The sequence below is a fragment of the Poromitra crassiceps genome, assembly GCF_964638095.1.
Source record: "Poromitra crassiceps genome assembly, chromosome: 4".
Classification (NCBI taxonomy): domain Eukaryota; kingdom Metazoa; phylum Chordata; class Actinopteri; order Beryciformes; family Melamphaidae; genus Poromitra; species Poromitra crassiceps.
Window position 1 is genome coordinate 38,853,730 of NC_139626.1, and position 23,768 is coordinate 38,877,497.

Genomic DNA, 23,768 nt, shown 5'->3' on the forward strand with positions numbered 1-23,768 from the left:
CCACGACATTCCATTTTCTACAGTGGCATTCCACCAAAACCATACAAATAAATACTCCCCCTTTTGTTTTATGAATATAATTTTTCATATACGATGTACTACGTTGATGAAAGTAACCAAATCACTCAAAAATACCTGCAAAACTTGTTTTCGACCTACTTGGCTCATTACCAACAAAGTGTAGCAGCGACATGTTATGGGTTCTCCCAGACCACCACACATTATGACAAGAGAAAATGAGAGTGAGAAATGTTGGCAAATAAGGGATACATGTAAATGATTAACAAAAGATGATCGACAAGAGAAAGTAGATAGATATCATCAAACCATTAACAAGAGACAGTGATCTCTGAAGGGTGAAGATTGAAAATATTGACATTTGTGTTCAATTAAGTTTAATGTTGATGCACAAACCTCGTTTTCCCCATATATTATAGAAACACAATATTTATAAATGTCACAACTCTGCAATCTTCCAACAACTTAAAATAATAGAATAAATTAAGTTAGATGCACATTCATCTGTAATTTCAAACTTACATATTCCTTGAATACAATTATCCTTTTTCAAGTACAAAATAATATTCTCCAAAGTTACACCTTAAAACGATGTGTTGAGGATGTCAATGTGTCTTTCATACACAGTAATAACGTTTTTGCTATCATTACAAAAGGTGAAACTTTACGAAAGGGTGCGACGTGTCACTGACCGAGTCTGTGCATTGTTACAGAGGTAACCTGTGACCCTTCTTGCTGGCAATGAGAACCAAGCTCCACCCTGCAAAGTATGGCAGCCGTGTTTGTGAAAACGTTACCAGCTCATAAGACACACAAGCTAACAGTACATGCAACACAACCACTTTGCTCTGTGTCACTTCACTGTATCAACTCATGGCTTGTGGGTGTTTTATTTGGTGTGTCCTTCGGTTTAAAAAAAAAAGGGGGGGAAAAAGTAGTAAAAACGACACGTACATCATAATGCCCATTGGTATGGGTGCTGAATCAAAAAATGCGTAGACGTAGTTTGAATTTTATTCAGTTCATTAGGCCCAAATGGAAAAAATGTCTCGAAGATGTAATTTTGTAATTCTGATTTAGTATCTTTAGTAGCTACAGCTCTTCGGATGTGACGGGGTGGGCAGGCTAACCAGTTCGTGTTTAGCCTACTAGAGCTATAGTTAGACTAGAGCTCTAGTTAGACTAGAGCTATAGTTAGCAGACAGAATATGTGAAGCTGTTTCAGGTAACATTACACACCAGGGATCTGTCACTTTCCTCCATACATTATTTTGTTTGTCAGGAGCTTTCTAATCTGACAGAGAGAGGTCATATTCTGACAGAGACAGGTCATAATCTGACAAGAGACAGGTCGTAATCTGACAAGAGACAGGTCATATTCTGACAGAGACAGGTCGAAATCTAACAGAGACAGGTCATAATCTGACAGAGACAGGTCATAATCTGACAGAGACAGGTCATAATCTAACAGAGAAAGGTCATAATCTGACAGAGACAGGTCATAATCTGACAAGAGACAGGTCATGATCTAACAGAGAAAGGTCATAATCTGACAAGAGACAGGTCGTAATCTGACAGAGACAGGTCATAATCTGACCAGAGACAGGTCGTAATCTGGGAAATCTCGGCACAGCTATAGTAATTCATTGTCTTCCATCTTCCATTCAAAAATAAAGTGGAAAGAAATTAAAGAGTGGAGAATTTGAGAGGCGAATATTTGTCCAAATGGGTTTGGTGCCTTCAACACCCATGTTCATTTGCATAACATTAGTTTTCCCAGAACTCTTCTTGTGGCATCCTGGCCCTGGTTCGCATTGCAGCCTATCCCATCATGCCGTGTGATGCGCTCACTTTACTTTCCCATAGACTGAATGAATGTTCGCCTCATGAAATCGCATCAGGTGTCGTGTGCAGCTACTGTGAATCTCAAAGCGGGGTGGCTTTCACAATCGTGGAGTCTATCTTTTTCTCATTCTCCACCTCTTGCTCTGCGTTCATGGCGGGGTTATCGTACATCTCCACATGCTCTCTCTTCTCGTTCTCCACCTCTTGCTCTGCGTTCATCACGGGGTTATCGTACATCTCCACCGCATGCTCCCTCTTCTCCGTCCCCGCAGACTCTTTGTCTGCGCCCTCTTGTTCGTCGGTGGGAACCTGGCAGCATTTGCAGCAGCAGCAGCACTTGGCGGCCATCACGGTGACCCCTCTGTCCCAGGGGGCGAGGGAGTGGGCCCAGAGAGGAAGGAAGTCCCAGGAGCGCAGGCACCCGGGCAGACACTGGGGCCGCCATCTCTGCAACACGTTGACCACCACGATGAAGATCAGCGCCACGAGCAGAGGCACGCCCACGCCCACCAGCACCTCCCAGCCGGCCAGCGACAGGCTGAAGATGAAGATGGGGGCGAAGAAGAAGCAGAAGAGGATGTAGACGCCGGCGAACCAGCGGTAGACGGCGGTGATGTCGCCCAGGCATTTAGCCATCTGGATGGGGATGCGGGTGAAGGGGATCGGATACCAGATAAGGATGCCAGTGATGTTGAACAGGAAGTGCACCAGGGCAATCTGGAATGAGAGTAGGGCGTAGGGCTGCTCAATTAATCCAACCTGTGGAGCCAGCCTGACTACAGCGACAGCACCTGTGGCGTGTTCCATAATACGCACAACGGTACCGTGGCGCGTGGGGCGCGTTACCTCCAACGCACAAGGTACGGAGGCGTGCTACCTCAGACTCACAAAGCCCATGACAAAGCGGGGCTATAGTACAAGTTCAGAGTCGGAACGTGTTGAATAAGAATGTGGAGTGTCTGTATGTGAGTTAGTGAGTGAGCAGAAATTGTGTTCGGCCACAGCTATGCCATTTTACGTGTGATCGCGCTGAATCTTTCAGGAAGTGTAAAGAGCACCCCTGCGGGTGACCTAACGGAGCTGGATTTCTGAATTAGGTAATTAGGGCAGACTAAATGGGCACAAATGGCTAATTAGTGGCCAAAGTGGGTCAACACAGGTTCAGCACCATGGAGAGCTTACTTAATTAGCTACTGATGGAGCTCACCTGATTGGAGAAGCACACCTGAGCAGAGTTGGAGTCAGCCAGCGAAGCAGACTATGAAAACCCTCTGGGGAGAGAGAGGAGAGGCTGCATGCCAACTCTGTGAGCGAGGCCTGACTAAATGGCCAGTGATTGTGGGCTCCAACGGGTATCATATAACTATAAGAATAATAGTAATACTAATAAGAATGCAAAGCCTCTGTGTGTGTGTGTGTGTGTGTGTGTGTGTGAGTGTGTGTGTGTGTGTGTGTGTGTGTGTGTGTGAGTGAGCGAGCGAGCGAGCGAGCTAACAATGGCTGTGTGTGCAGCCCGATACACTGCAGTGCACAGGTTTTCTACTAGTACCATTAAATGAATCACTGTGGTGCTACAGAGATGCCTCAGCCTACAAATCATATTCTCCAGACGTAAGGGAACAAAAATACTAAAATATCATTCCTACTAAAATCGTATTACATATTGCAATTGCAATATCTGTCAGTATAGTGTGTGTGTGTGTGTGTGTGTGTGTGTGTGTGTGTGTGTGTGTGTGTGTGTGTGTGTGTGTGTGTGTGTGAGAGAGAGAGAGAGAGAGAGAGAGAGAGGGCGACTGTGTGTGTGTGTGTGTGTGTGTGTGTGTGTGTGTGTGTGTGTGTGTGTGTGTGTGTAATTAACCTGTAGGGCATTAGCCAGTGTTTCTCCAGGACTAGCCATGGCTGCCAGTAGGGCGGTGGTGGTTGTGCCAATATTTGACCCCAGTGACAATGGGTATGCTCTCTCTATGCTGATCACACCAATTCCTAGACAGAGAAATTAAACATGCATTAAAACACACACACACACACACACACACACACACACACACACACACTCACTCTCTCTCTCTCTCTCTCTCTCTCTCTCTCTCGCTCGCTCATTCTCTCTCCTATGATTTCCTATTTCCTTCCTATTGTCTTATTTTTAGCATACCGTATTCTATAGACTTTGACAATACATAGAAAAGAGATTATTTATCACTGCAGATTGCACTCCACAAGAAAAATATTGAACCACTAAAGACATGCAGAAAGAGAGAGAGAGGTCGAGAGAACGTTAATGGTAAATGATAGCTGGAGGAATGGATGGATAGATGATTGAGGGATGATAGAGGGATGGTTGGATGGATCCATGGATATAGTTATGGAGGTATGGATGGATAGATGGATGGATGGACTCACCAACAAGTGGAGTGATAGAAGAAGTGAACACAGAACTGCTCTGGACAATGAAGGTCATTATAGCTCCGACTGAGATGGCGATGTAACCCATGACCCAACCGAATGGATACGGGAAGTCTGCAAGTACACACAAACATCTCACGCAAAGATACGTCCACTTCATGCACTTCAAAACATCAATATGCACAAGCAGCGCTGCTCACCAGTGTTAAGGATCTTCCTGATGACCACGGCCACGTGTCCCTTCAGCATGGAGTTGAGCAGCTTGACGATGAGGATCAGGCAGGAGCAGAGCACCAACAGGGAGAGAGCCAGCAAGATGAACCCCACCGCTACGTCAGAAAGATCCACATTCATAAACAGGTGCTTGCCTGAGGAGACACAGACGCAGACAGTACCGCATGAACATTCTACGTTAAAACAGAAGTGATACAATATGGATGCATGCAGGAGGTGACTTGTATCTACATTATCTAAATGTGTTGGTCGTACATTCCTGGACGTTGTACGTCTCCGATACGTTTATCATGGTGTAGTTGCCTTCGACCCAGCAGAAAGATGGAGAGGTGCAGTTCTCCGTACCACCAGTCACGTTCACTAAAGTCTGAAACAGAGTGGCAGTTTGTAAAGACTTTCATGTTCATGCTCTTCATGACCTTGAACATTTGTTATGTAGTGAGGATGTTCTGGGCGTACAGTGTTGGTGAAGGTTTGGCACCATTTCTTGATGAGGCTCTTATTCCTGGCTTCCGGGTCTCCAGTGGCAATCCCACTAATGACAGATTCATCCAACTGAACGAGAGATTAGAGAGGGGGGGATATGACAAAGATAGTACAGTAATGTCATATAAAAAAATATAAATATAAAAAATATCTGTACAGTGCTGCTGCTCATCATTATTATCTCCTCATTATTATGCCGCTGAGGGAAACACTACTGTTTTCTGCCTCCACTTCAGTGATTTCCTTGTCGATACTCAGTACTCTGTCCTAACTCAAGGTCGTAGAGTCTACGTCCTTCCCTTCCTATCCCTAGATATGGCCCCTTTTCCCTAGCCCCGCCCCTTTCCCTCACCACACCCCTCCCACCACCCGCACCCCCTAGCCTAGCCACTCCCCTACCCACCTCTCAAATCCAGAGTCTCTATGACCTTCCTATCCCTAACTATGGCTCCTTTTACCTAGCCCCGCCCCCTATGGAACGGACGGCCACAGTGACCTTGAACTTTGCCTTCTGTCGACCAAAATCTAACCAGTTCATTCTTGAGTCCAAGTGGATTTTTCCGCCAAATTTGAAGAAATTCCTTCAATGTGTTCCTGAGAGATCACGTTAACGAGCATGAAACGGGCGGTCATGAGGTCACAGTGACCTTGAACTTTGACCTTTGACCACCAAAATCTAATCAGTTCATCCTTTTTTTCTGATTTCCCCCCCATTTTCTCCCCCATTGTACTTGGCCAATTTTCCCCCCTGCTGCCCCGGTCGCTGCTCCACCCCCTCTGCTGATCTTGGGAGAGCCGTAGACTCACTGACCTAAAAAAATATGGACAAAGCCATCCCATTCATTTTGGTCTCCCGTTTGGAGTTGATTCGTTGCCCATCACCATCTTGATTTTTCGTCAGCAGAGTGGGAGGGAATGGGTTGAGTCATTGCGCAGCTCACGTGAGATTGGGGTTTCCCAGAGCCACAGCTCCGCCTGCTATTGGTCCGTGATCGGCAAGCTGCGTGATCACTGGACAGGCGATCTGTCAATCACCCCCTTTTCTATCATCTATTTTACTCCAAACGGGCGAGTTATATAAAAAACGACCCCCCTACAGTTGTTATGAAAAGGTGAAATTAGCTATATAGACCAAAACCGTGTTTTGTCCCTGACTGGAAAGATGTTTAATCCTGTTACAAAGTCGGGCATTGGCCATTCGTGGAACTACAGCTTTTCAATTCACTTCTGCATCATGAGAGGGAAGCCGCTGTGTAGATTAGCACCATGCTTCCTCCGACACATGTACAGTTGCCAGCCGCTTTTTTTCACCTAGTCTCCCCCGTTGTAGGGAGAGAGTCTGGCTGTACTGGCTGGCACTCTGGTATAGCGGGGGGAAAGGCTCTGTTTGCCTTTACAACCAAACACAGAAAGTACCAAGCAGGCACATTCCAGATCCAATCGTTTTCAGCATGTAGCAACAAGCTAGCATTGTTGATGATGTTGTTTCACAGCGGCGCAGGCATGAGTTTGACAGATTCGTCACGGAGGGAAATCTATGGTTGCAGCCGGACAGTCAGAGCGGGTTGGAGCCAATGGCAGAGCTTGCAGGGAGCGGAAAGGGATTTTCTTCCGCTGCCAACTGAAATGGACAGCACCAATGGCAGAGCTTATACCAGCAGCCTGTTTCCATGCAGCCAGACTACTTTTCACCTGACAGCGGGGAGCTTCACCGGCAGGACATAGCACGTGGGAGGATCACGCTATTCCCACCAGTTCCCTTCCACTCCGAACAGGCGCCCCGACCGACCAGAGGAGGCGCTAGTGCAGCGACCAGGACACATACCCTTAATCCTGCTTCCCACCCGCACTGCCACAGACACAGCCAATCGTGCCTGTATGGACGCAAACCTGTGACCCTCGTGTTGGTAGGCAGGGAATCTACCGCTACGCTACCTGGACGCCCTAATCAGTTCATCCTTGAGTCCAAGTGGACCCTCAAGACATCCCCTCAAGGTGGTCCTGAGATATTACATTACAGCATTTGGGGAAAATTTGGTGCCAGGAACTCAAGTACGAAGGAAATCAAGTACGAAGCTGCCTGACTATCATGGTTGTCATGGTCATGGACTTTCGCCTCAGTTCATTGTGTGGGTTTTGTATTTCTTGGTGTGTCGTGGTTCCCTGTCTAGTTCTCCTAGTTCTATGTAAGCAGTTTGCTGTCTGCCCAAGCTGTGTCTCATTTGTAATCACCTACCCATGTGTTCCCCAGTCAGTCCGTGTCCCCATTGTTTCTGTTGCACGTGTCCGTTATCTGTGCAGAGCTTGTCTTTGGTTTCCTGTGTCACCTGTAGGCTATCTGCACAATAAACACCCAGTCTTGGGGTTTGATCACCACCTGCCTCGCTCTCCTGCATTTGGGTCCTCACCACCACACCTCCACCGTCCGTGACAGAATGATCCGGCGGCCAACCTGGACCCAGCGGACAGCACACAGCTCCCACGCAGCCTGCCTCTCTCCTGGTGAGCCCCGCTTGTCTGTCTGAACCGCACTCTGAATTCTCAAGCCCTGACCATCCCGCGTCGCGGCAGTGGAAGAAGGCTCCAGGGAATTTCAGCCCCTTCCCCCTGCCTGTCGGTCTGACCTCCAGTCTCAACCCCCAGTGTGGCGCCCCTCTCTCTTCCCCTTCATTGACCTTACGGGACTTCGGGAGTCGTCCCTGGGGTTGGGGGGGGGGGGGGGGGGAGGTTTACTCTCATGGTTGTGACTTTTGGTTCATTGTCTGGGTTCTGTATATTCTTGGTGTGTTGTGGTTCCCTGTCTAGTGCTCTATGTATGTCATATTTGCTGTCTGCCCCATCCCCATGTGAGACTTGTTGCCCAGTCAGTCAATCGGTCCATTGTTTCTGTTGCACGTGCCTGTTATCTGTGAAGAGCTCGTCTCTGGTTTCCTGTGTCACCTGTTATCTGCACATTAAACACCCGTCTTGGGGTTTGATCACCACCTGCCTCGCTGTCCTGCATTCAGGTCCTCAACACCACACCTCCACCGTGACGCGTGACGGGAAAGCAGTGAATTGCATTGGGAGAGTTGGAGCAAGCTTTCACCCTGAAAACTAGCTCTACATCAAGAACGAGGAAGGAAATTGGGTGATACACTGATGGTTTGAAAGTGCTACTGTATGTCCTTGACTAACTCCAGTCTCCACCACACTAGGACAACTGAAAAGTCATGGTAAAGGGCAGAACTTAGATATTGCAAGCATCCAGAGACTTACGCACATCCACTGGTTGGTGCTGAGCTCAACTGTACTAAACAGAAAAATAAACGAAAAAAGGGCTCGCAACACAATTTTTTAGATAGCTCCCGTGGCAGACATTTATTCAGACATAAAGACAAACAGTTTCGGCCTGGTTCGGGCCTTCGTCAGTGTCAAGTCTTGACACTGACGAAGGCCCGAACCAGGGAGCTATCTAAAAAATTGTGTCGCGAGCCCTTTTTTCGTTCAGAACTTAGATATTGCCAGAAGAGAGTATGGCCCACAAAGTGTCTTTTGAAATCCAGAAATCATCTCAGTGCCTGGCAAAGAAATTGCTTAGTCGTCACTGCTACCAAACACCGATGTACAAATTTGTGCTATACAAATCTTACTTATTTTTCTTAAACTTAAACTTAGTACTCTATCAACCAATAGCACCATCATGACAGCCTGACCGCTATTTACTGTTCTATATCACTGACCACATTCATCCTGTAGATAATAAAATGTAATAATACTGGTTCTTGGTTTTACAAACCACACGTCTCCACTTTATGGCATTGGAAATGTGTGGAAATTCATCATCTGGATAAAGCCTCTGATACCTGTTAACTCCGGAACAAACTGACTACTGTGTCACACTTGCCATGTTCACCATCTCCTGGACTTTGATACCCTAAACCAGGGGTGTCAAACTCATTTTAATCCATGCGACATATGTGACAGTATGGTGTCAAGTGGGCCAGACAAAGAAAATCAATAACTATTGAATGAATTACAGGTACATTTTAAAAACCCATTTTCACGTAGGGGGTCATCTCAGCTACTTATGTCGCTGTCGGGCGGAAAACCTTGTATCTCCAAATTTATCCATTTTCTTTGTATTTCATAAATCAATTTAATGGGTACCCAAAAATAACCTGTGAGCGTTTCAGATACTTTGGACCAGCGAAAGATGTTATATTACTGGTTATTAATGTTATTCCTATCACACTGTTAACATGTCAATGTTTTTTCTTCCTTGTGAAAGATTAGCTTTTTTGGAGATACAAGGTTTCTGCCCGTCAGCGAAACCTTACATGCCTGGTTTCAGAAACGGCACTACTTTCCTTTCTCTCTTGGAAGACACTCAGGTCCTAGTTAAACTGGCTAAGGCTCAGGAAAGATCTGAAGCCTAGTTGACCTGGTTTCGAGAGAGAAAGATAGGCTGTCCCAAGTAAAAGATTAAATGGCAATGACATCCTACCTGAGAGATAAAGTCTTTGAGGGATTTCTAACGTCAAACGACACTTGATGAGAGTGATGCCATAGTAACCACAGCTTAACCCCGCATGAACCGTAGGAACGGTTTGTAGCAGCACGAGAACGACATCCTTACCTGTATGATGGACTCGGTGAGGGGATCGGTGAGGACATTTAACAGGTCCGGGGCCTCTCCGATCTGGATGTTGAAGGAGTCGACGATGAGCTTGGTGACTTTGTACAAGTAGCCACTAGCAACCTCCAGTGGCAACAACACCAGCACAGACAGCCAGTTGAAGAAGTCGTGCACTGTGGCTCCTGCAAAGGCCCTGGGCACAGCAAAGAGTGAGGATGAGTGTGAGCTCGTGTGACTGATCTTCTGAAGTACTGGATGAACACTTCTGTGCTGTTCGAGTATGTGATGATCAGTGTACAACCTTATTAGGGCATTTCTAATTTTATTTGAGAAAATGATTTCAGTGTTTCTTTTGTGACTGGTGTCCATACTTCGCTGGACTGCCACAACCATGAAAGCATGAAATATGATTCATTAGTGTCTGTTGCCGGATGAGCGGTTTTCCGCCAATTTATTTCTGCAAGAAATGCACCTTCTTTTCATGCACAGCAGGACACAGTGTTCTGATTTATTTTTACACTGAACTGAACTGAACTGAACTGTCTGATCAGAAGGGAAAGCGAATGAGCCAGCAATATAAAGGATGGCCATCTTGCATTAAGTGATGGTAGCAAATCACTGATCTAAAAATGATTACCTGCGAAAGGTATTGCGGTCCGCAGCTTGTGTCATGGCTACTAGCGTGTTGGTGACGGAGGTCCCGATGTTGGTGCCCATGATGATAGGAACAGCCAGCTGCACCGTTAGCACTGCCAAACACACAGGTCAATCCCCCACCACCAACAGCATCAGCATCATACATGTATATGTATGTACATCCTCCAGTGAATGATAATGGACTGCATTTATATAGTGCTTTTATCCAAAGCTCTTTACACCATGCCTACATTCACCCATTCACGCACACATACTGTACACAGCGATGGCGGCAAGCTACCACGCAGGGTGCTGGCGCAACCATCGGGAGAAACCATCGTCAGTATCTTGCGCGAGGACACTTCGACATGTGGACTGGAGGAGCCGGGATTCAAACCAGCAACCTTCTGATTAATGGACGACCCGCTTTACCTCCTGAGCTACAGCTGCCCAGAGGCCTCAGGCCAGTGGTGCAAAGAGTACTACAATGTCCTACTCAAGTACAAGTATTCTTACTTTGCTGATATTTTACTAAAGCAAAAGTATACAAGAGTAAAAGTACCAAATCTACTAAAAGTAAACAGTAGCTCATATAAAATGGACTCAAGTTACTGTGTGTGTGTGTGGGGGGGAGGGGGGGGGGCTAACTCACGTCCAGAGGAGACCATGCTGACAACTATGGAGGATGAAGTGGAGGAGCTCTGGACCAGCAGGGTGACCAGAACTCCGATGACCAGACCAGCCAGAGGGTTGGACAGGACAGCGTTGTCCTGAAAGATGTCACCCGCTGCTTTACCTGGGCAGGAGACAAGCTTTACTACACAGTGTGCTGCGGAGGCTGAGAGGACACACAGGAGCGTTTCCAACATACACTTTAAAATATCTGCTCATTTGAAAGCGCCAGGTCATTTATTTGAAAATCTCTGGTCATTTGAAAATAATTTGAAAAGGTTATGCAAATAAAACAACTTTGGTTGTGGTTGGGCAACTGAAACAAAAACGTTAAATCATCCACTCCGACCACAACATCCTTACTTTACACCGTGCTCGTTCAATAGCAAGACTCTATAACTGTGTGTGTGTGTGTGATCTGATGTGAGAGACCCCTGTGTGTGTTTAAGGACATGTACACTTTACTACCATGCTAGAACATGTGAGTTTATGGCTGCCGAGAGAGTGATTTTACTAGACTCCATGGGGCATACAAATTGAGCGAAAGAGAAAGTGTGTGTGTGTGTGTGTGTGTGTGTGTGTGTGTGTGTGTGTGTGTGTGCGTGTTGTCTGCTGCACATCACTGCGCATGCTGTGCAGACAAGGGCGAGTGTGTTTACCTCCGACCAGCTGGAAGGCCATGCTGAGGATGTCGAGCGAGCAGATGAACACGTAGAGGAACCCCGGCAGCAGGATCGCCTTCCCCACTGACACAAACACCCGCAGCACCTTCCATTTGGCGCCCAGAGCTGACGGAGGGAGAGAGAGACAGAGACAGAGACAAAGACAAAGACAAAGACAGAATGAGACAGAGACGGGTTTAATCAAAGAATAAAATAGAATAGAATGCAAAAACATAATGACGATAATATTCTTTTCAGATTCTACTCTAACCCTTCTTAGGGTAAGTTGCACTGGCAATATATCAGTATATCATTTACAGATGCCGTGTTTGCGGTAACTTCGATAGACCTTTGATAGTCCGTCTCTGCTGTCTGTCTGGCTACTGCCGGGATCACAGCCTGATTCTTATTTATGGCTGTCTACTCTCTGTCTGCTTTCTAAATAATTAGTTCAATACCACAGATTTGTCACTTTGGAAGGTTCGCCAACTAACAAGTTCCTCCTGGTGCTGAGTGACATTCAGGAAAAGACTTCCTGTGGGAATATGTAACAATCTTAGAGTGGGATACTTTATCATATCTATATATATATATATATATCGATTGGGATGAATATGAAGATGTATTACTTATTGGCGATGTGCATCTCCTTGAGGTGTTCACACACGTCTTCCTTTCACAAATACAGTGGTCAGACCCAGGGCCGGCCCGCCCTATGTGCGAACTAAGCGGCTGCCTAGAGCCCCAGGAGTTGCCAGGGGCCCCCTCAAAAAACATTTTTTTTTTTTTCTTTTTTTTTTTATAAACATAGGCTATAATATTATAGGCTGTGTGTGGTAGTTAAAACATAGGTTGATGTTTATTTATGTTTGTAGTTTAAACAAAACATAAATACTGTAGGCTACATACAGTACAACACAAAAGGCTGTTATTTACCTTTTGTCGCCACCTGGTGAGTAAATAACTAAAACCATTCAAATTGACAACCGGTCCTGCATGTATCTACCGGTCCTTGGCACAAAAAAGGGTGGGAACTCCTGGTTTAACTGACCTGGCAAACCCTATGGCTGCTGGGTTCTACACGCTTGCTTGACACTGATAGGGCTACAAACGAGCGTCATCATCATCACGTTTGTTTGTTTTAAATATTCCTCTAAATATGGCTAAAAGTCCAGAAAACGTCAAATTAAACGTTAAAAGTACTTCCAGCGCAGATGCCCCCAATTACCCCGCCCCTCGGAGGGGGCCCCTAATCTATATCTTGCTTAGGGCCCCCAGATGGATAGGGCCGGCCCTGGTCAGACCAAACTTAATGTTACACATTGTCGCTACAAGTCTTCACCTGACCATGGCACCGCCGTGTCCGTATTCAGCTCTGGTAAGTCCCATGGGTCGGCCTCCTCCGCCTCGCCCTCGAACAGAGCCACGGTGGAATGTGCTGCCGCCATGGAAACGGCCCTCTCATGGACGTCTGAGAGCAAACACAAGTCTGAGTGTATTGTATGTTCTGTTTACTACAGCTGACTGCCTTCTCTACATGAGCACACGCACACACACACACGCACGCACTAGCACGCACTAGCACGCACGCACGCACACGTGCACACACACACACACACACACACACACGCATGCACGCACACACACACGCACACACACACACACACACACACACAGACACACAGACACACACACACACACAGGGCGCCGCCAGGGATTTGGGGAACCATGAAAATATATCACATTGGGTCGCACCACCCCAGGTCAAGCCAACCCTGTGCAACTGCAACCACACACCTCCAGAACCCAATCGACCCATTCAAAGCTTTAAATAGCTCTACCTTTGCAGGCTTGCAACTTTCATGTAGTCCAACTTATTGTATGATATTTACTCACAGTGAGCTGTCAAAATGTAACACTGTGCAGACATGCATGCAACATTCTGCATCCAGTGGAATTCACTATTTTGATGCAAGACTGATACCCTCTATAAGAGATTACTTGCAGTTGCGTTTTGTTTTTTGTTTTTTGCAGTTGCGTATCACCACCACTAGATGTAGGCTATAGTAAATTACCATATTTGTGTGTGGATCAAAGCCATGGAGAGATACCTTGGCCATATGACTTGAAGATATCATATGGCTGTGCCTGTAACTATACAGACTGAGTCACTCAATGCTTCAAACAGTCCAGCATCCAATACAGACTATAGGCTGTTTTTGTTTCATAAACCCCTCAACAAAAAAGTGTGGAACTTTGTATTTAGTCGATCATATCTCTGTTGTTACTGTATCCTCAGCATTGTATCTTATCTCATTGGAAAGTGTGTTTACATTTCCCTTTACAATGAGGCCCCATTTGTATGGATCATGCATTTTGTGGGATGAGCAGCACAGCTGATTATGTGGGAATGTCCCAAGTGAAATGTGGGAAATTTCCCTGCCAATGTCAACCAGTGTATTCTCCTGTTGGTATTGACTCTGTTGTTGCCCTGGTACCATCTCCAAACTCTGCGTTGGTCACTCTAGCACGTACACACAGCATGCCCCACTCGCCCCAGCTGATCCCACAATTGGATCAATTGGGTTGAGGCCTACATGCTGCTGGCAGGGCATTCCTTTCTCTCTACTCCCACATTCTGGGGGTAGTCTGTGAGAACCCTGGCTCTGCGGGGGTGAGCGTTGTCATCTTGGATGGAGTTAGGTCCCATATTGTGGCGATATGGATCACCACTGGCTGCAGAATCTCTTCCCGATATCTTACCTGATCTTATCTTAGCCTTCAATGGTGACAAGCCTTGCTTTACCAGTGATGGAGATGCCGCCCCACGCCATGATACTGCCCCCACCAAAAGTTGTTACTCGATCGATGCAACAATCAGCATAGCGTTCTCCACGTCGTCTCCAGACTTTGACCCTGCCATCCAACTTCCCCAGACACAACCTGGACTCACCACTGCATTCTTCCACGTGTTCAGGTTCCATTGTCAGTGTTGCCGACACTCGCAGGCTCACGAGCTCGGAGACTGCCTGTGTGCATGCAGTCTGTTCCTGATTGTCTGGTCAGAGAGCCGTCTGCCATAACGCCCTGCAAATCTCTGGAAGACAGCCTACAGTTCCTCAGTGCTCTAAAGGTGATGAACCGGTCTTCGTGGGGTGTTGTCTTTTTGGGACGCCCACTTCGTGGTCTGTCTTTGACATCACCGTTTTCACGGAACTTGGCGTCGAGTTTGGAGATGGTACCAGGGCAACAACAGAGTCAGTACCAACAGGAGAATACACTGTTTGACATTGGCGGGGACATTTCCCACATTTCACTTGGGACATTCCCACATAATCAACTGTGCTGCTCATCCCACAAAATGCATGATCCATACAATTGGGGCCTCATTGTAAAGGGAAATGAACACACTTTCCATTGACATAAGATATGCTGAGGATACAGTAACAACATAGATATAATTAACCAAACAAAAAGTTCCTAACTTTTTTATGGGTTTATAATGATCATGTAGTGCGCCTCAATGACATGTCTACTGACATGTCATTGTGCTGCTCACCTTCTTCATTTGGGAGCAGGCCTGGTTCATTGGTAAGAGTGGGGGGATGGGGAGACAGGGCTGCTGAGCCTGCAGCTGCAGGAGCAGGAGCAGGAGCAGGAGCAGGAGCAGGAGCAGGAGCAGGAGCAGGAGCAGGAGCAGGAGCAGGAGCAGGAGCAGGAGCAGGAGCAGGAGCAGGAGCAGGAGCAGGAGCAGGAGCAGGAGCAGGAGCAGGGACAACTGATTTAGTACGAATAGCTTGCTAAAGGTGTGCCTGCAATGATTAAATGTCGGCTAAAAGAGGAGTGTAAACACTATTCATTCATTCACACTATTCATTAACACACATGTTAATGAATGTTAAGGAAGCAAAAGTAGCATATTTCACTATGGACTAAGCTATCGGGTTAATTTCCAGCAGTTAATAAAAGCAGAATATAGAATATTGACATATCAGTAAAAGATTGCAAGACACCTCTCTGAATGAATAAACATATGACAGAGCTGTGTGCAGGACTCGGTCACATCTGTCTGTCACTTCTACAGCATGCCCAAATCGAGATCCACTGATGATGGACTACTAAGGTGACACCCACCTTCCTTTGTGAAAAATTGGGTGACATAACTGTCGCGGTTTATTTTCTCTCTCCTCTTTCTTTTCGTTTTTGGAAGCCATGTTTTTTGGGGGAAACTGCAACATGCTATACTCTGCTCTTAGGGCTGATTCACATGCAGGGGTCTAAAACGCTTGGAAAATGCAAGCCACACTAAGTGGACAGTGAAAGGCAAATTAGGCTTGACGTATCTGTGAGGGTCCGTGTGGCCAATTGTGACGTCACACCAGCAGACATATCCCTTCGCAAGGGTACCGTTCGGCAAGTTTTTGCCTCGCCATGCACATCCCAAAATGTTCTAACTACGTGGACGTGGACGTGCGGACAAAGTGGAGGTTTTTCAAAATAACAGTCACTGCAGGAACCCGCACGGACTATGAAAGGGCTCGAAGCGTTGGGCGTCCGTGTAGTGCAGCGGTAGATTCCCTGCCTACCAACACGACGAGGGTTGCAGGTTCGAGCCCCCGTGTTACCTCCGGCTTGGTCGGGCATCCATACAGGCACAATTGGCCGTGTCTGCGGGTGGGAAGCCGGATTGAGGGTATGTGTCCTGGTTGCTGCACTAGTGCCTCTCTCTGCGGGGTTCGGGTTGATGCTAGAATGGATCGACCTTTGGGTAGTGTGTCCGTGCCATTCGTCGGTCATGGGCCCTTAGAATTGTCCCTAAACTCAACCCCTCCCATACAGCGCCACATATACATGTACACACACTGTACACACTATACACACTATACACATATACATGTACACACACTGAATTCATGAATGTCCTCGTGCATTTGCTGTACCTGTACCTGTACCTCCTGTACCGTTGCATTCGTTTTCACATCTCTCTTTACAGTCTTCCTCTGGATTGGGTTTTGGATCCATTGTCTGTGAACAAAAACAAACCAACAGTTAGATTTAGAGAAGGCAATAAGTCAGATACAGTACCGTACTCTATTTTCAACCTATAGCAAGTGACTAGCAAGTGTTTAGTATTTTACACTTCAGCTGGTTAACAGACCAAGGGCCCTATCTTACAGCCGGTGCAAAGCGCAGTGCTAGTTTCCAACCGACGCAGTTGTCATTTTCAGGCCCAGCGCCCATGTTGTTTTAATAGCAAATGTATCTGCGCTCCTCTGTGTGCCCGTGGGTGTGCTGGTCTTAGAATGAGGTGTGGGCAGGCACACTGCTATCTTGAGGCAGAGGAAATCCTTTGGGCCATTGACCACCAAAAACCTGGTGTAAAGTCTGGCGCAGTATTTTCCTATTTAAAAATGGTTGGGGATGGGGATAATGGTTTAAAGAGTACTTCACCCCACCTAAATCTGTGGTGAAGCCTGGCACCTAATAGTGAAAAGTAGGGTACTGAACTGACCTTCTGCTATTGGCTGGTATCTGTGCTCTGTGATGTCACACTCTATAGAGTACAGCCAATAAGAAGAAGGTCAGTCCAGTACCCTATGTTTCACCATTAGGTGTCAGGCTTCACCAAACATTTGGGTTTGGGTGTAGTTACTCTTTAAGCTGTACGCTTTTACGCACAGGTGAGGCACACACACTCTGATCCACATTCACTCAGAATGAAATGATCGCCTACCAAACAGGTATGGTAGTGCTTCACTTACAACATAATGTAAACGATCTATTTTTGCTACAGCTGTAGCCAGAACAGAAACGGTTTCACTTGAAACAACTCGTTTGCTCACTGTCGATTGGCATACCAATCAGAGGCAGAGTCGCGTGGGTCACTACCGTAAATATCCTAAATAACAGGCCGCGCAACGGCAAAGGGCTGTGAAATATGAAATTTGACAGGACATTTCAACATTTCTACAAAAAAAAATCTCAATTGCGCGCTTATTGCTACTGTGTGCCACTGGTTAACCCTTCGCGCCAGATCTGCCCTAGGTTGGTGACACCTGCCCTATAGGCTACATTGGGTTACTGCAGTCTGTTCTTTGCTTGGCTACAGAAGCCTGGTCCAGACAAAAGCTAAGTGATCCATCATTTAAGTAGCAATGTGTCAAGGTGCAAGCGCAAAGACGGGGAAGGGAATGGGAGATGACACTGATTGGCTGAGTTCATGTTACACCCAAAAAACACACCTATAAATAATTAAGGGACTAAATACAACCCATTTGTGCCGTGCGCCTTGCTTTGAGCCCAGATTGTGCGTCCTCTAACCGGTGGCACCAATCTTCAGTCGCCTGCCATACCAAAGAACTGAACCTTGTTAGCCTACTAGGCTAACAATGGTGTAGGTCCTACTACACCATAAGAGACATTGCTTTAGAGAAACTAATGATATCCGTACTGTTTATTAAGAAGGTTGAATTGGTTTAGTTATGTTAAGTTATTAAATTACGTTTCTGTTTGATCTTTGTTTAATCAGCCAGCCGATAGGCCCGGACGCCGATTGAAGATTGCTGCATCTATAGTAAAACACACGCCCTGAACACACTTGTGCCATGTGTTTAGACCAGGGGGTTTCAAACCTTCTCAAACTACTTGTACCTTCTCAAACTACTACTTTATACAAGTGCTACTCTACTCCTTCAAAAAGTCATAGCTGTCATAGATTGTGTTGCATAGTTGATTTCTCTACTGTTGACAAAGTGTGATATTGTATGTCGCTTTGGATAAAAGCATCTGCCAAATGACATAATTTAATGTAAAAACTTGAGACTGTGGGCCTCCCCTCATGTAAGGCTTGGACCCCCCCTCCAGTTTCGCTCAATCCCTGGATGTCTATGGGATCATGATAATATTATTTTATCCCATAGACACCCAACAATTGAGCCAAGAGATCGCCCGACTATACCAAATGCCGTACATAAGAAATGTCTGTCTGAAGGCATTTATCTTTTCTGACTCTGGGAAACCAAATCACACACATTAAGGCTATTCTATGCGATCTCCTTTTAACTAATGTAATAAATAATGTAATAGTTTTCACTGACATTCACTGGGCCTCCCCTGACACTGTTCAGACCCCCTCTGGGGTCCGCATCCCACTTTGAAAACCTCTGCTTTAGACCACAGATTGTCTACATAGGGCCCCAAATGTCTATATAACCAAGCTTTCAAATATACCATGCCAACACCATTACCCCATGGTGTTGTTGGCTGTTTGTCAAAGAGATGAACAATTCTATAAACCATCATTATATTTTGCAGCCAAATGGCATGATGCTCAGAAATGTCTCTCTCTGTCTGTCTGCCCCTCTCTCTCTCTCTCTCTCTCTCTCACACACACACACACACACACACACACGCACACAGACACACACTTTCACTCACATGCCGTGATATTGATCTTCCTCCAGAGCCACATGGCCTAGCTGTGGTAAATTTCCACACTCACAACCGCAGCTTTAACACAGACAGGAAAAACCACTTGTCTCAATATGAAGCTACAGCTACACTTTGCACTGAGGCATGCTTCAGTGACAAGGCATTCATGGACTGCTGAGAAATTATTTTTAAATAAAGGTCATAAAATATATTAACAACAGGAATAAATGTGGGACCCCATGTGGAGGGACTGAAGTGCAAGAGACTCCTCTACCGTCATAAAATATATATTGTTTTGTTTTGTTTTGGTCATAGCAATTATGAAAGCCCATTTTCTGTAATTACTTTATCAAATGCAATTACAATACTGTCTAATTTAATTTTAAATTGTATCGATAAATTTCAATTAACATGAATTCCATTTCATTTGCTGAGTTTGAATTGTACTGACTGTTGTTTCCAAGCCAAAGCTGAATGTGTTCTGTAATTATAGCATAATTTTGCATTAATATTAGGAAATGGTCTCTAGCAGTCTTTCATTGGCCATGGTTCTCAGATTGAAAAGAAACACCATGTTGTCACTTGAGGTTCAAGGTTCAAGGTTCAAAAACTTTAATGTCCCCGAGGGGCAATTCGCTTTGCAGACAGTAGACACGACACATAGGCAACAAATTAATACATCATACATACGTCATACATATAGTAACAAAGCACAGGATAGATCTAAATCACCTGCACTGTCATCATAAATCATGGAAAGAAAGTCTCTCTTCCTGCAAGAGACACGATGACATCTATGACTTTCGGTTGTTTAAAAAACCTAATGGCAGAGGGAACAAAGGACAGCCTGAATCTGTTGGTCTTAGTCTTTGGGTGACTAAACCTCCGACCAGATGGAAGCATCTGGAACTCAGCATGTAAGGGGTGCTGAGGGTCCGAAACCACAAATTTTGGTTTGAGTTGAGGTTAGAGTTCAGACACATATGCACGCGCACGCGCACACACAAACACACACACACACACACACACACACTCACACACAATGTGGCAGTCATAAATCTTATCTCTAAAAAAAAAAATCTATGCCATTTATCAAAATAAATCTTGCATTCAAAATATTAGACTTTGCCAATCAAACCAATTTCGCATTGCCTTAATACACCATAATCCTGACAGCAGCACAGGTAACTGACATGCGAATGAAAAGATGGCGTTGTTTGCTCTCACCTGTGGCAGGGGCAGTGCGTCCATGGTCCACGTCGCCCGCCTGGGTTTCCGGTGCAGAGATGCCGGAAGGCTGAGGGGCCTGAGGAGGGCGGCGCAGGCCGGGGACGAGCGGCCGTCCAATCAGCCGGACGGACTTGGTGTCAAGTGGAGAACAGAGCACACCTTTCAAATCTTACCTGACACCAGCTGGAAGCTCTCCGCAGAGCTGTGTCGCATTTAGATTCTACCTGATAAACCTCTGCCTTCTTCTGCACCTCTACTGTAGTCTACTACACTGGTGTTAAGTATTACTCTGTCCAGAAGTCACACAGTGCTTTCACTAGAGCTGCTCCGATTCCTGTGTCATGACACCTGTAAGCATCCCAATACAGATCTGCTAACCTGTGCCATCCATTAGTAATATATAGGCTCCTGGCTGTCACCCGCCCTATATAAACCCTAATGTCTGCATCTGGTAACCCGTATCTGCTGCCTCAGACCAGTGCAGCCTTCAAACTGATGTCACCTCTGATAGCGTTGCCTCCTCTCATTTATAGTGGCAGAGAAGTGGCAGGGAGAGTTCCTCCTCTGATAATGGTTTACACCACACTATTAGATCGACACATCACAGGGGTGGGGGGGAGGTGTGGGGGGTGGGGGTGACAGGATGTACAGTGCATGTGTCGATCAGTACCAACCTGAGTTGGCATGTGATGGGGGGGATGATGTCACTGAGTGTGTGTGTGTGTGTGTGTGTGTGTGTGTGTGTGTGTGTGTGTGTGTGTGTGTGTGTAGGGTGTGTGTGTGTGGGTGTGTGTGTGTGCGCGCGTGTGCATGTCCTATTTCTGTAACGGAAAGTGATCTTGTGTTGAAAATCAATTGATTTCTTAATACGGCAAGCCATTTCTGAATGATTGAAAATACCAGTGACTGCACTGCAGGCCTGTAAAACAGCGGAGGACAGCTGAGAACATTTAAGAAAGAGGAGTAGACCTCGGGTGGCGGTAATGCACCATTTAAGGATGCCAACCGCCATTAAACACAAAAGAAGAAGAAGAAGTAGGCCTCGGGCCAGAACGATGCTCCAACAATTGCTCCAATTGACCCGACAATGTTAGGTGAGGACGCCCGGGAATCCAACATCCACTTCATCAACCCTGCTATTCCTTCTCTCTCTCTCTCTCTCTCTCTCCCTCTCTCTCTCTCTCTCTCTCTCTCTCTCTCTCTCTCTCTGTATCACTCTGTATCTCTCTCCCTCTCTCACAAACACACAGGCACACAACTGATTTCGGTGGCAGAAGTGACCTGGCCTGCCCCCCTCCTGCTGGCTCAGAAATCATGTGGTTGGGTAAAAGTGAATGGATGATCAATGGAGCAACAAAGGGAACAGTACACTTCTATTTTCAGATCATCAATTAATGTAAGCCTATTGGCTGTGATCTTGCTCTCCCCCTCTCTCTCTCTCTCCCTTCTCTCAAATTTGTCCAAAAGTTCACAAAGGTTTGAAAGTTTTCCCCCCTTCTTTATTTACATTGAATTTGGAGCTAAACGGGATACATTAAAAGTTATGACTGTTAACCATAACCTGGTAGCCATGGTCCTCATAGTGGAACAGTGTGCTAGTGCAACAGCATCACCTACTCTCCATACGGTGCTATTACAACATTGCACCATTGAATTCTAAACTTTGAGAGGGGATACGTGCAGGCATGGATTTATGCACAGGCTGGCCTACTGTAGGCTGCAGCCTAGGGGCCTCATATGTGCAAGGGCCCCAGATTGGCCAGACTATTTAAACTCTGCGGCCGACATTACAGTCTTTCAGAGGCTCATCATATGGTGGATCATATGAAGCTAGAAGACTAGAAGAGCATTCATGGTACCAACCATGTCATACTAGCTTGTCGGTAACAGTGTTGGGAGTAACTAGTTACTAAGTAACTAGTTACTGTAACTTAACTACCTTTTTCAGTAACTAGTAATCTAACTTTAATTACTTTTTCAAATTCAGTAACTCAGTTACAGTTACTAAAATGGTAACTGGGCTAGTTACTAGTTACTTTAGGACATGAAAATAACGGACAACTTCAGAGGATTACCCAGTTTCTGATCCTCAGACCTAGTCCGGGGAGAGAGCTGCAGCCAGAGCCCCAGAGGCTAAGGACCTTGATAGGCTATAAGCCTCCCCAATAAGTGAATGTTCAATGCCACACTGTGGCACAGCAACACTAACATCATGTGTGCATTAATAACAATCGAAGCGGACTTTTAAAAGTAACGCAAAAGTTACTTTCCCTAGTAACTAATTACTTTGAAGTAACTGGTAACTTTAAAGTAATTAAATTACCTTTTGAGAGAAGTAACTAGTAACTGTAACTAATTACCAATTTTCAGTAACTTTCCCAACACTGGTCGGTAAGGGGGCTAAATAACGCTCCAAATTTTGGCTAAATTTTGGCGACGGAAAAACTGGCATGGCCATTTTCAAAGGGGTCCCTTGACCTCTCACCTCAAGATATCTGAATGAGAATGGGTTCTCTATGGGTACCCACGAGTCTCCCCTTTACAGACATGCCTAGTTTATGTCCATGTAGTTTTTGGGGAGGGCGCACCACCAGACCCCTGCAAAATGTATGACCCCACCACTCTCCAAATCAAACCTACACCCTTGAGTAGTGAGATAAGGCTCTGGATTTATCAACAATATGATGTGTCCATAGAATACCACAAAATACTCCTGCATACCTGTGGTGCCAGCACAGTTCTCCATCATAATGTATGAGGACCCACTTCCCCACATCCAAAACTGGCTCAGCATTCTCCTTTTCTGACTCCACATTGTCTCGGAAGCCAAATTAATTTGGACTGAACCATCCACAGGCAAAATCACAATTAAGCAGGGCACTTCTCGGGTGTGGATAAGGCCTGGTCAGTTTCATACTGATGAAACTTCTAGAATACAATGATCCAATATCTTTCCACCTTAAACCATCTCTCTTTTAGAGTTTGGAGGATATTTCCTCTGGGAACCCAGGTAAGTATTGAGTTTCTCTCTCTTTTAGCAGCCTAACAGCATAGATTCATGCATGGTAGCCTAATTAACTACATTTTCAATACCCAACTTTACTTAGTTTTAAACCATGTCTTTTGTTTACAGGATTATTTCCTCCAGTAATTTTTTTTTTACATATCTCTCTTTTTAGGCTACCTGAACCTGTTGACATTTATTTCATGTTGTTTTTAACTGACTCACCTCACCTCTAGCCCGAGCCTCGACGTGAGACTCAGCCTTCATTCTTCATTCTATGAAGGCTACTGTAAAGCTAGGCTACTGTAGCCCCTTTGGAGCGTATAGCGTTGCGTAGCTACTGCTAGTGACAGGTAGGCTACTGTCTTCAGGTACGGCAGTACTAATTCGCCACTTGTTTTGATGTCCTCTGTTATTTTGAAGAGCCTCACAGATGAACTGAGATTCAGCTGCTCAGTGTCTATAAAAAATACACGATGCTACACACTCTTGTACACTAGGTGGCGCCGTGGCGGTATGCACCTAAAAC

The 23,768-nt window shown here is 45.8% G+C and overlaps 1 protein-coding gene across 1 annotated transcript; it reads right to left on the bottom strand.

The window, feature by feature from the left end:
• Positions 1–1,944: 1,944 nt before the first annotated feature.
• LOC310775770 (sodium-dependent phosphate transport protein 2B-like) lies at positions 1,945–23,506 on the bottom strand (the record flags this gene model as incomplete). Its single annotated transcript, XM_083635904.1, has 16 exons — positions 1,945–2,580; positions 3,722–3,846; positions 4,264–4,380; positions 4,467–4,634; positions 4,756–4,867; positions 4,960–5,055; positions 9,605–9,797; positions 10,242–10,353; positions 10,893–11,036; positions 11,572–11,700; positions 12,917–13,045; positions 15,134–15,208; positions 16,515–16,599; positions 16,782–16,975; positions 20,233–20,365; positions 23,465–23,506. The coding sequence occupies 16 exons, from the start codon at positions 23,504–23,506 to the stop codon at positions 1,945–1,947; spliced, it is 2,490 nt and encodes an 829-aa protein (XP_083492030.1).
• Between the last annotated feature and the right edge of the window lie 262 nt (positions 23,507–23,768).